The following is a 13587-nucleotide window of genomic DNA, read 5'->3' as shown; positions in this document are numbered from 1 at the left end:
ACCTCCGATGTGGAATATGTGTGCGCTATATAAATAACTGGTAATAAATAATAATAATATATACATATCTGTACACCTACATATCATACCCCAGTATCCCTGTGTTTTCCCTTATTTTTGTATAAGCATTTCCCACAGAAGATGAAATGTAAGATCATGTCTGGGTGTCACAGCAGACAATATCTGTAATCTCTGGTCTCCCAGCTCATCCGATAACTATAACTGATATTACACCTCTGGCTGCTCCTGTGGTGGGAACCAATGTTGTGAGCTCTGTTCCCTGACACATAGTAACAGTGCACCTTCCTGTGAGCTCTGGGGCTGGTCGTGCTGCCCAGCACTGGAGGAGGAGAAGGAGAGGAGGGGAGGATGCTGCAGAGGCTCTGAGCCTGGCTGCACACACTGAGGTAACTAATTCTGCAGGGAGGGAGGTGTGGGCTGCAGAGCATTACTCCCTGCACCCAGAGAGGCTCCAGGTCATTGTCACCCAGCTGCAAAGTGACCAGGGGAAACCCCCTCCAACTGCAGTATGGCAGTGAGAAGCCCAAGATATCTGTATATGTAGATAGATATTGCTGCAGTGTCATACTACTTTCATATAGTGCTCTCTGTAATCTACCATTATGCCTTTCCATCTGTCATAGCATTATAGCATATCAGTATAGGCTGGTGCAAATGCATTACGATGATGCTGAGTATCCAACTAAGGGCCTGATTCACTGTCGATCGCAACTGCGAATGCAATATCGATTACGCACGTAGTTCAACTGCGATAGTATGCTAATTCACTGCGATCTCTACGCCGCCGCAGCACAGCATAAGTACGCCCACTTTGCCTTACACACATCCGTAATGTTTAGCAAGACTGCACGCTATGAGTCCTCAGGCTGCGTATGGCATCGCAGTGGATACTTTATGCACGCTCCTGCAACAGCGTTCAAACGAACTGGCACGCCTGCATTACCCCCGACCACCCCCCATGTCACCACCCCCAAACAGTACTTCCTGTCAATCACTCTGTGATGGGTCTGCGTAGTCACTGCGATTGCAGTCCCGATCACAGTGGCCGGCACGTGCACTGCGATGCATTACGCAGAACGCAACAATCGTCCAATTGCCTGCATATTAGCAGTTGCGATCCAAGCTGAATCAGGCCCTAAATGTACTAGTACTGGCAGCCTGCCCTCAAACATGCGTACAGCTCTACATGTGGGGTTAATATATGTGTTCAGTTATGGATGCAGCGCGGAAACAATTAAGGTCACTTCTTCGTCAGGTCGTTGGTGCTTTGTGACAAAAAAAAGAATATTTCAACTATTATATCACTATAATAATAATAATTGTATTTATATTGCGCTTTTCTCCTGCAGGACTCAAAGTCGCTTTACAGACATCAGAAAACATGGTACATTGTTCAAGGATTTGGTATTGCAGAAAATAGAAAACCACACGGAGATAATTAAAAACAACCAAAACCTAGAGAGCACAATAAGCGTATTACAGGGTTGGTGCAGACATTTTGAGAAATAACTTTCATTTGTTATATATTCCACCAACAAAAGGTACTAGATGAGGCAGCCATCTTGGGCGCACTACGTACCCTGGGTGGAAGAGGTTATGCCTAGAAGAGATGACACAAAATGAATGGTTGCAGCATCCTAGCGCTAGGTGTAGGGACCCACCATAATCGTCAGGTCCATGTATTTTTCATCCCATCTACGAGTGTACCAGGTGAGGCAGCCATGGTGGGCGCACTACGAAGATTACAATGTGGGAGATAAGCTGTACAAGGACCCAAGGCATATATGGGAAAACTGACATATGTGTGGCAGTATGATATACCCAGTATGAGTAGATCTATGTGAAGTACATCCTGCCTATGGATGTTGCATTTCATTGGAGGTATAACACGCTGGTATATCATAAAAAAAACAAAAAAACATTAACGTTAATCAGAAATTAAAAACAATGGTGTAAACTGTAACAAGTAACATGACTGCACCTAGCGTTTCCCTCGTTCCAGTGTGATATCTTGTTGCATCCAGAAGTTTGTTGAGTGCGATTGGGATGCAGCATGAGACTGACCTCAAACTAAGTCTAGGGGGGGGGGGTTGGTGAGGTTGAATTGAAAGACGGAGTGATAGCATTCCTGAGCTGCAGTGTTTAAAAAATTGTTCCACTTTGGTTCAGAAAGTAGTTCAAAGTCCAAATTATTATTATTATCATTTATTTATATGGCCCCACAAGTGTTCCGCAGCGCCTTACAAAGTACATAGGCAAATAGGTTGACTTACAGTACAATACAATACAGGACATGGATAATATACATTGCTACATTCGCGACCATAACACCCAGATAAGCAACAGAGCAAAGCAACCAAGTGTTAGGTGCCCTAGTGGGGAGTAAGAAGTAGATGAAGTAGAGTTAAGGAGAAGCACAAGAGGGTAGAGGGCCCTGCTCATGAGAGCTTACATTCTAAAGGGGAGGGACAGACAAACAGGTGTGACACAGATGGGGTAGGCAGGGAGGAAGGAGCATGTAGCAGCAAGTTAAGATGAGAGCTGGAAGGCTTTGATGAAATAGTGGGTCTTGAGAGCCCGTTTGAAGGATTGTAGAGAGGTGGAGAGTCTGATGGGAAGAGGGAGAGAGTTCCAAAGGTGGGGAGCAGCACGGGCAAAATCTTGGAGGCGGGAGTTGGAGGAAGTAATCAATTGGCATGAGAGGCGGCGTGCATTTGTTGAACGAAGAGGGTGGACAGAAGAGTGAAGGGAAATGAGATCCGAGATGTTAATGGGAGAAATCCAGTTCAAACTCCGGTTCTAACTCCATGCTTCAGATGCAGGTTAAGGTAGCAGGCTAAGCCTTTGCAGGCTTTCAAATGTTTCCCCTTTGTAGGAGATGCTGGGTCAGCTGGTACAGGGGGAGGGAGTGTTTGAGCAGTTTGATCAACAAGCTAATTGATGGTGGGGGAAGTTGCAGTCCCACAATTGCAAAACAAACTTTCAATACAGACTATTCTTGTAATGAAAAGCATCAGTTGTGGAAGATGGCATTCATTTACCTGTGGACGTCATTTACTATAGCAAAAATACAATAAATTTCGATGTCAGAAATTCAGAATTTGCCTTCAAACATTGCACACATTTAGAGATGAAACAATGATAAAATTATGACCCCCCCCCCAATGGGGTACTAATTCAGACACCTTATTAGCAGCTCTTTTATATAAAGCTTACGTATGTTCCTGTAGGAGGCCTATCTGCTATCTTTTTTTTTTTTTTTTTTTTTTAGGCAAATGCTGGATTTTGTATAATTTTTATTTTTTTTATGTCATATTGGTTATATGTCAAGTCATATTTAAATATGCAGTTATACTTTTTTATACTATTTTATAGTGGGCTACAAGATGGAAGGCTTTTCGTCCTGTCTGAGTGACATGCTTGACAGTGTGAAGGCAGCGCAAGCCAAACTGGACAGCAGTCCTTTTTCCATGGGAGACTTTTTGAAGAAAGTGGGCGTCACAAATAACCAGCCAACTCTGGTGATGGGGCGCAAGCAATACAAATGTGAATTGTGCGGGCGTTGCTTTTCTGACCCCTCCAACCTGAGGCGCCACAAAAACATTCACACGGGCCTGAGGCCTTACGTGTGCGATGTATGCGGCAGCAGCTTCCGGCAAAAGTCGCAACTTGACCGCCACCATTTGGTTCACACAGGAGAGCGACCCTTCCGTTGTGCATTTTGCTCCAAGGGTTTTCGGGACTCTACTGAGCTGAGGGTGCATTTCCGGGTGCACACAGGAGAGAGGCCGTATAGCTGTCCAATCTGCCAGAAGAGTTTTTCTCGTATCTGTTACATGAAGAGACATCAAGAGAAGCACGCAAAAGCTGAGTCGGTGGATGAACAAATACCTGAAAATAGTCATATCATTACTCCTGCTAATGAAAATGAGGAGATTCCTGAGGAGTTTCAGTGTTCCTTCTGCAGTAATTGGTTTGTAACCAAGAAAGAACTTGAAGCTCACCGTTCTGTACACCTGAAGTTTGGTCCAACGGGGCAGAAACTTTATGAATGTGTACAATGTAAGAAATGCTTCAACAACTCCTCTAACCTGAGAAAACACACTGTCATTCATACAGGCAAGAAACCCTTCACTTGCACCATCTGCAATCAACGTTTCCGGCAAGCCACCCACCTCCAGCGACACTACCTGATCCACACCGGGGAGAGGCCTTTCAAGTGCTCGATTTGCCAAAAAGGTTTTCGTGACACCAGTGACTTGCTGAAGCATCAACGAGTCCATACTGGCGAGAAGCCCTATCAGTGCTCCGTCTGTGAAAAGTGCTTCAAGCATTTGCATAATGCCAGAGTGCACAGGCAACGCCACCTCGATGAAGGATTTAGTCCTGAGGAGTTCCCCACACTTCCTCCTTTCTCTCAGCCCATCTCTCCTCTTAAAGCCGACCAATACGACGAGGAGAGGAAGCCAGAACGTTCACCTGCAAAGTTAAGTTCTAAAAGAAAAAAATATTGCTGTAGAGACTATGACATTGTAGTAAGCAAGCACAGCGAGGACAGAGTAAAGTGCAGTCTTTGCACCAAGACTTTCACCCGTATTTCAAGCCTGCATCGTCATTACTTGATGCATACGGGCTACCGCCCGTTCAGTTGTCACGTTTGTAATAAGACTTTCCAACAACTCTCCCACCTCGACCGCCACAAACGGATTCACACAGGAGAGCGGCGTTACCACTGCACCACCTGCTGCAAAGCTTTTCGAGAGTCTAGCGACTTACTGCGCCATCAGCAGGTCCACTCTAAGGACAAGACTTCCACTTCGAACCAATTTGATAAGGCCTACGCTACGAGGCATTACCTCAAGTCACATCGTATGGGTCACGGAGATGAGGCCTTTCTGCAAACTGAAATATTAGCAGACACAGAGGACAGTAACTCGATAGAGGTTGTTCTGGTCTAATTATCGAGTTTTTGCGAGAGAAATTAATAAGTTTCATTTGATGAAACGTCAGTTCATGGAGGCGGGATGCATACATTTAGGGGAATCTGGACCATGATTGAGGGCAAGTTGCTTTTATATGGAGCAGTTTGTCTTTTTAAAATTCTGAATCTGGGAGTTTGAATATTTTCGTTGATGGAATTCTGGACCTCATTCAGAGTCGGTCGTTGCGGCCGCACGGTCGTACACCTCCGATGTTCGCTAAACTGCGCATGCGTAAAGTTCGCAATGCGCGTGCGCAAACTAGCTGTTACGATCAGAAATATCTCTCTCCTTGAACACAGCCAGGTCGTTGGTTTGAGTGACAGATTGAGGCGTTTGTGGGTGGTAACAGGGGAAGGTGCTTGAAAACGGGGAGTGGAGATCCGAACGCAGGCGTGCCTAATTATGCGAACGGCGTTTTATGGGAGTGCATAATTAGCAAAGTAGCGTCATGGCACACGTGACATGGGAGGTTTTTACACTGACATGATCGTAGTGCTTAAGAGAGGGTAAGGTCAACCTTAAGCTCTACGACCAGCTCCGATGGTCTCGATTAATCCTTATATGCCCGGAGATTACGTGTAATGCATACGAGAAGGGGGCGTATTCTTTTGTCTTCCGGCCGCATCCTCCCCTTGGTCGTCCAGCTACCGATCCGATCTGAAGGACGCAACTTGCGAGTGCATCATTTGCGTATCCGGCCCCTTTTCCCTTACAACCGTGTGGCCGCAACGACCGACTCTGAATGAGGTCATCTGCCCTTTGGGGGCGATTCAATTGTTTTAGATGCCAAGCCCCCCCCTCCCCCCGGTGGGCGTCTATACGAATAGGTGCCCAATGAAGCAATTCAATTGTTTCGTCGTTCGGATGCCTAAAGCTACAGGGGCACACATCTCTTCTAGCAGCCTCCCGAGGTGTGAGAAGAAATGTGTGCAAAGTCCATTTTTTGGGGCTTCCTAATGGTTGTTTGGGCCCTATAGACGGGTTTGCCTGGTGTGTGCGGCCGAACACGGACGGTTCTTGTAGCCGCAATAAATACTAATTGGCGTCTGAAAGCAGAAACTATTGAAATGCTATTCGTATAGACGCCCAACAGGGGGTGTCTACAACAATTGAATCACAGCCTTTGAGCATTATCTTACCTACATTTTTGCATCTGAAATACCATTATGGAATGAGGATAACAAAATAAAGAGAGCAGGTGAGATGTGGACAACGTTTTTCTATCCGGTTTTTGCCAATCCTCCAATCTTGCTTGTTATCGACTGATGGGGCATAAAGGGGTTGTAAGATGTAGCACCAATGGGAAAGCCACAACCAGGATTCCTCTGAAAGGAAAGGCAAGGAACAGGTGCTATACTCACAATGCCACTCAGCTGTAGGGCAATGTGATGGGTACCTCTGTGCCCATGTAGATGCCATCAAAGCATTGTGTGCAATTGCAAACATATCTTGGTTTTAGCTTCTTTGGTTCTGACCATGAGTACATGAGCAGCAGGACAAAAACAAGCCTCTCAAAATGGTGCAAGATTATTCTGGGTGAATAATGATGGGATTCCGTGGGGCTAACATACTGTACATAAGAGTCATTGGGGCTGATTCTTAATTGAGAGCAAAGTAAAGTAAGCTAGAAACATTGCACCTGGACAAACCATGTTGCAGTGTAAAAGGTGCAAATACATTTTATTTATTTATTTTTGCATGCAGGGTAAATACTGACTGCTTTTGCATGTAGCCTACAAATACTGTACAGCTGGATTTTGCACTGCAATTTAGATTTCAGTTTGGAGACTCCCCTCCCAAATATAAATCTCTGCACATTTTATATCTGCCCCACGTGCTGTGCAACACGATTTTACAATGGGCAGAGGGCCTAATTCAGAGATGTACGCAAACCCAATGGTTTTCATACATCTGCGATGGTGGACGCATGCATTGAACCTTGAGCCTAAGCCTGAATGACAAGCTACGGCCGCATGGGGGCAGGGGGGTGGTGGTGCTGGCCTCCGTTCCTTGAAAACGGGAACGTCACCTGAGTTTTCTGGGAGTGCTCAGGCCAGAGTGACTTCCTGGCCTTGGCTAAGGAGCTGCAAGGGCCAGTAATCTCAGGGTTACTCAGATTGCCGATGGTATCGCATAAGATCCGATGTTGCGTCTTAGCACGCAGCTCTCGGAACTGCGAGGCTGTCAGGTTGCGTCCTTTCTACTGAGACACCTACTGACATTGCGTTTGAGTAATTATGTGCCCCCCCTCCATAATTTTGTTCCATTTTCTTGCTATAACTATATGTTTTTGTCTTCTACTGCTCATAATATTTAATATAGCTGACAGAACTCTTGTTACACCTAAAATGGCTGCCCGAGTGCAGTTCAGCTCCTCTTTATAAGCCTTATGATAAACTTAGATTCCAATTTGGTGGAGAATTAAGATATGAAGTCTAAAGGTGCCCACACACATACCGATATACTTGCGATCCGACGATGTGTCCGATTTCCCTTAAACTCTCCCCTGCAGCTCAGCACACGATCAGCACACGATATGGTGTCCAATCTTCATACGATCTCCTGCAGCCAGACTTTTTTATAGTGCATTGTGGGCCTGATTCAGAGCCGGACGCTCTGACCAGAGCGCTCGCTCTGAATCAGGGCCGGCCTACCTAAAATTGGAGTGGCCTCTTGGACGCTCGCATAGCTGTGTGTTACCACCCACAGCCTATGCGAGCGTCCATGATGATGGTCGCGATGGTCAAGACCATCGCGACCATCGGGCTTGCAACGAGACCCTTGCGGTAGGGTCTCGTTGCCGCAAGCCCTAGAGTGATTTTGGCTCTTATCAGAGCCAAAATCACTCCCACTGACATCACTAGTGATGTCAGTGGGGCCGGGTCCCAGACGGAAGTCGTTCCCATGGGAACGCCTCCGTCTGGGCAGCCACGCCCCCGGCACGCCCACCAACCAAAGGGGGCGTGCTGTCAATCACCATCGACAGCATGCCCCCATTGGAGCGAGACCCCGAGCGACGGCTTCCCCGTCGCTCGCCGGGTATCGCGCATGCGCACGACGGAGCTCCCTCCGTCGTGCGCATGAGCACTTGGGCACCATCGACCCGCTTGCGAGCGTACAGCGCTCGCGAGCGGGTCTGAATGAGACCCTGTGTCCTAGATTGTCAGATTTGCCGTACTGCACGGCAGATCTGACGATGCGATGTGCGACCTGCGGGGGGCGTGCATCTGATCGTGAGTGGGGACTCACGATTTGGGCATTTTTTACCCGATCTGTCGTTCCAATGTGTCGGAATCGGCCAGATCGGGGGGAAAATCGCTATGTGTGTGGGCAGCTTAACTAAGCAAGGAGTGAAAATCTAGTCTAGAAAGCTTAGTAGATTAATGTTAGAAATGCATGGTAATACATAAGTTGTAACTGTGAGCATAAATGGGAAATAAACTGTATGTAATTAGGTTCACAATAGTTTTCTACAAATGTTCAGTAAAACATATGGTCATGAGTTATTCTGGGTAGAGAACCTCATTTATCTTTATATTTTGATGTATATTTATCTTTATATTTTGATGTATAACCAATGCCTGCAGCATCCTTGGCTGAGGTAAAAAGAATTATATGTCATAGCCTCTGGTGGGACGCTGCACCAAGTGGCCAAATTATCCGAAGAAATATGGAATCACCAAGCAATAACATTTGAACAAAACTTTTCTCATAAAATGGAGTTTCCTTGTTTTTCTTCACAAGAAAGTCCCTACAAAACTGATGTTAGTCATTAAACCATGTTTACAAGTGATTTTGTTTCCTGGCTGCTTTACTTTGAGCTAAAGAGAGCTATAATACTGGATGTTTATATGGTGGAAGAGATATTGAGGTTTGAAAACACTGTTCATTTCAAGTTCGTACATGTATGCAATATTTTTTTTAGTGTACTGCGCACAATAAAGGCAGCCATTTTGTAGGCCAACCCAATGTTCCTCCATTTATCCATTTACTAGGAATCGGTGAAATCACATATGTACATCATGACGGAAGCATTATACACACGTAAAGATTTTCTGTCCGACCATCCAACTAGTTGATTGGTTGGAATGAAAATCTGGTAAGGTATGGGAGTAAATTACATTCAGCAATTTGCTCCCAAACGCCGGAAAATGGACAAAAACTGTTGTTTGAACAAATTGTTTAGATCAAACATTTAACAAACTTGTCTGACGACCATTTTCATCTGTTTTCTGGCATTTAGGAGCAAATTGCTGATCATCAGTTGCTCCCATACGTGACCAGATTTTCATTCCAACCAATCAACTAGTTGGATGGTTGGACAGAAAATTTTTACGTGTGTACCCAGCTTTACATTCATGAGGTGCTGGCACACAGAGGACCTGATATAGATAGCTGCAAGGAAGCATGTGTGTAATACCGTACAAACTAATATGCTAATGCAGCAGGCGGCAGGCTTGCCTACTCTTCCGATTTGGTCGGGAGCCTCCCGATTTTCGGGTGCCGCTCCCGGGCCCCCCGGAAAGGCAGGAAAGCCTCCCGGAAGTCTCCGACCCTCCCGACCTCCCCACTGAAAAAACAGAAACACCCGCAGCGGGGGGGCTGGTGATGCGATTCACGCAGAATCGCGTCATCGTGGCCACGCCCCCTGCTTCACAACGCCGAAAGTAACATCGGCATTGTGAAGAGGGGGCAGAGTCACGATGACGAGATTGTGCGGCCCCGCCCCCAGTGTGACAACAAATGGCCGGCCCCAGCTCCGCCCCCAATGGCCGGCCCCGCCCCCTGCTATTAGCGACAATCAGCTCCCTCCCGGAAGGCTGGAGCTGATTGTCGGCAAGTATGAGCAGGCGGTGTCTGTAAGTAATAGATACATATACTTCCCGCACTAATACACCCTCACCCCTACCCTACTCCCACCTCTACTTCCTACACTAATACACCCTCATATCCTATACTACTCCCACCTATACTACCCACACTAATACACCCTCATATCCTATACTACTCCCACCTACACTACCCACACTAATACACCCTCATATCCTATACTACTCCCACCTACACTACCCACACTAATACACCCTCATATCCTATACTACTCCCACCTATACTACCCACACTAATACACCCTCATATCCTATACTACTCCCACCTATACTACCCACACTAATACACCCTCATATCCTATACTACTCCCACCTATACTACCCACACTAATACACCCTCATATCCTATACTACTCCCACCTACACTACCCACACTAATACACCCTCATATCCTATACTACTCCCACCTACACTACCCACACTAATACACCCTCATATCCTATACTACTCCCACCTACACTACCCACACTAATACACCCTCATATCCTATACTACTCCCACCTATACTACCCACACTAATACACCCTCATATCCTATACTACTCCCACCTATACTACCCACACTAATACACCCTCATATCCTATACTACTCCCACCTACACTACCCACACTAATACACCCTCATATCCTATACTACTCCCACCTATACTACCCACACTAATACACCCTCATATCCTATACTACTCCCACCTACACTACCCACACTAATACACCCTCATATCCTATACTACTCCCACCTATACTACCCACACTAATACACCCTCATATCCTATACTACTCCCACCTATACTACCCACACTAATACACCCTCACCCCTACCCTATTCCCACCTATACACCTATACTACCCACACTCATACACTAACACCCACATTACTCTAACCTATACAACCTACATTAATACATCACCCCTACACGACTCCCACCTATACTACCCCCACACTACTCTAACCTCTACAACCTACACTAATACACCCTCACCCCTACACTACTCACACCTATACTACCCACATTAATACATCCTCACACCCACATTACCCTAAACTATACAACCTACACTAATACATCCTTACCCCTACATTACTCACACCTATACTACCCACACTACTCCCACTTATACTACCCACACTAATACGCCCTCACCCCTACCCTACTCCCACCTATACTTCCCGCACTAATACACCCTCACACCTACCCTACTCCCACCTATACTACCCACACTAATACACCCTCACACCTACCCTATACAACCTACACTAATACACCCTCGCTTATACTACCCACACTAATAAACCCTCACCCCTACCCTATTCCCGCCTATTCTATCCTCACTAACACACCCTCATATCTTATACTACTCCCACCTATACTACCCACACTAATACACCCTCACCCCTACCCTATTCCCACCTATACTACCCGCACTCAACCTACATCATCACTACTCCCACCTATACTACCCTCACACTACTCTAACCTCTACAACCTACACTAATACACCCTCACCCCCAAGGGCGTATCTACCCATTGGCCAGGATGGCACTCGCCAGGGGCGGCGGCCAAAGGGGGGGCGCTGCCCGGTGGTGTCACCTGCAGCTACAGGGTAGATATGCCCCTGTAGTCGCCCGCATGCACCGGCCGGGGGGAGGCTCATCAGGGGCACTGAGTGTGCTAGGCCAGGCCCACGATGCTACGGCTGCCTCCAAGGGGGACAGAGCGGAGACGTAGGTGTTCTCAGGTGTGGGAGCCTGTGTGGGTATGCTGCAGGAGCCGGAGATCGGTTGCCCGGGGAGGGAGTGTTGGGAGGAGGGCAGCGGCATGGCTCTGACCCGAGACTCTGACAGCTTGAGCCCCGTTGTGTGCCAGGGGCTGGAGCTCCTCCATTGCCGGGCTGCGTCCTCCTCTTCCTCGTCCTCTGTGGAGGAGCTGAGCGCAGAGCAGCTGATCGATAAAGTTTTTTTTACACAAGGCGCGCGACGTCATGACGTCACGCGCGCCGCATTGCTGCTCTCATTGAAGAGCCTGCCGCAGCCACACCACAGCAGGAAGGTACAGTAAGTATCTGCGGGGGCTGAATGTGGGGGGAGGAGTAGAAGGGGGATTCCTGGGGACACAAAAAGATGGCTGGCGAGAGAGAAGGGGGAAAGGCTCTGGAGAATGAAGGGGGATGCCTGGGGACACAGAAGGGGTTGGCAGGGGACACAAAAGAGAATGCTGGAGACACAGAAAGGGGAAGGCTAATGGCTGGGGACACTGAAGGGGAATGGCTGGGGAGACAGAATATAATTATTCAGAAAATTTGGAGAGAGGGGGACGCTATTCCATTATTTTGCCAGGGGCGCACAGACCCCTAGATACACCCCTGCTCACCCCTACACTACTCCCACCTATACTACCCACACTAATACACCCTCACACCCACATTACCCTAAACTATACAACCTACATTAATACATCCTCACCACTACATTGCTCCCACCTATACTACCCACACTAATACACACCCACACTACTCCCACCTATACTACCCACAGTAATACACCCTCACCCCTACCCTACCCCCACCTATACTACCCACACTAATACACACCCACACTACTCCAACCTACACTACCCACACTAATACGCCCTCACCCCTACCCTACCCCCACCTATACTACCCGCACTAATACACTCTAACCCCTACCCTACACTAACCTATACAACCTACACTAATAATGACTCGCCTATACTACCCACACTAATAAACCCTCACCCCCTACCCTATTCCCACCTATACTACCCACACTAATACACCGTCACCCCTACCCTATTCCCGTCTATTCTATCCACACTAATACACCCTCATATCTTATACTACTCCCACCTATACTACCCACACTAATACACCCTCACCCCTACCCTATTCCCTCCTATACTACCCACACCCACATTACTCTAACCTATACAACCTACATTAATACATCCTCACCCCTACACTACTCCCACCTATACTACCCACACTAATACACTCTAACCCCTACACTACTCCCACCTATACTACCCACACTAATAAACCCTCACAGCCACATTACCCTAAACTATACAACCTACACTAATACATCCTCACCCCTACATTACTCCCACCTATACTACCCACACTAATACACACCCACACTACTCCCACCTATACTACCCACAGTAATACACCCTCACCCCTACCCTATTCCCGCCTATTCTATCCACACTAATACACCCTCACCCCTACCCTATTCCCACACTAATATACCCTCACAACTAACCTATTCCCACCTATACTACTCGCACTAATACACCCTCACACCTACCCTATTCCCACCTGTACTACCCACACTAATACACCTACCCTATTCCCACCTATACTACCCACACTAATATACCCTCACCCCTACATTACTCCCACCTATACTACCCCCACTAATACACACCCACACTACTCTAACCTCTATAACTCACATTAATACGCCCTCACCCCTACCTATACTTCCTGCACTAATACACTCTAACCCCTAACCTATACAACCTACACTAAAACACCCTCGCCTATACTACCCACACTAATACACCCTCACCCCTACCCTATTCCCACCTATACTACCCACACTAATACACCCTCATATCCTATACTACTCCCACCTATACTACCCACACAAATACACCCTCATATCCTATACTACCC

At 47.1% G+C, this 13587-nt stretch overlaps 1 protein-coding gene across 2 annotated transcripts; it reads left to right on the top strand.

Moving 5' to 3' along the window:
* The first annotated feature begins 313 nt into the window (after positions 1-313).
* Positions 314-8788, top strand: LOC148481452 (uncharacterized). 2 transcript variants are annotated; one of them, XM_088453490.1, is made up of 3 exons: positions 314-407; positions 1371-1405; positions 3397-8788. In XM_088453490.1, the coding sequence occupies exon 3, from the start codon at positions 3408-3410 to the stop codon at positions 4977-4979; it is 1572 nt and encodes a 523-aa protein (XP_088309616.1). In that variant the 5' UTR covers positions 314-407; positions 1371-1405; positions 3397-3407; the 3' UTR covers positions 4980-8788. The 2 variants fall into 2 exon arrangements, with proteins under 2 accessions (XP_088309616.1, XP_088309615.1); XM_088453489.1 differs by lacking the exon at positions 1371-1405.
* The last annotated feature ends 4799 nt before the right edge of the window (positions 8789-13587 follow it).

This window comes from Taudactylus pleione, unplaced genomic scaffold, assembly GCF_031769625.1.
Source record: "Taudactylus pleione unplaced genomic scaffold, aTauple2 ptg000579l, whole genome shotgun sequence".
Lineage (NCBI taxonomy): Eukaryota > Metazoa > Chordata > Amphibia > Anura > Myobatrachidae > Taudactylus > Taudactylus pleione.
The sequence above is the reverse complement of the archived record's forward strand: the minus strand, read 5'-3'. Positions and strand labels throughout refer to the sequence as shown.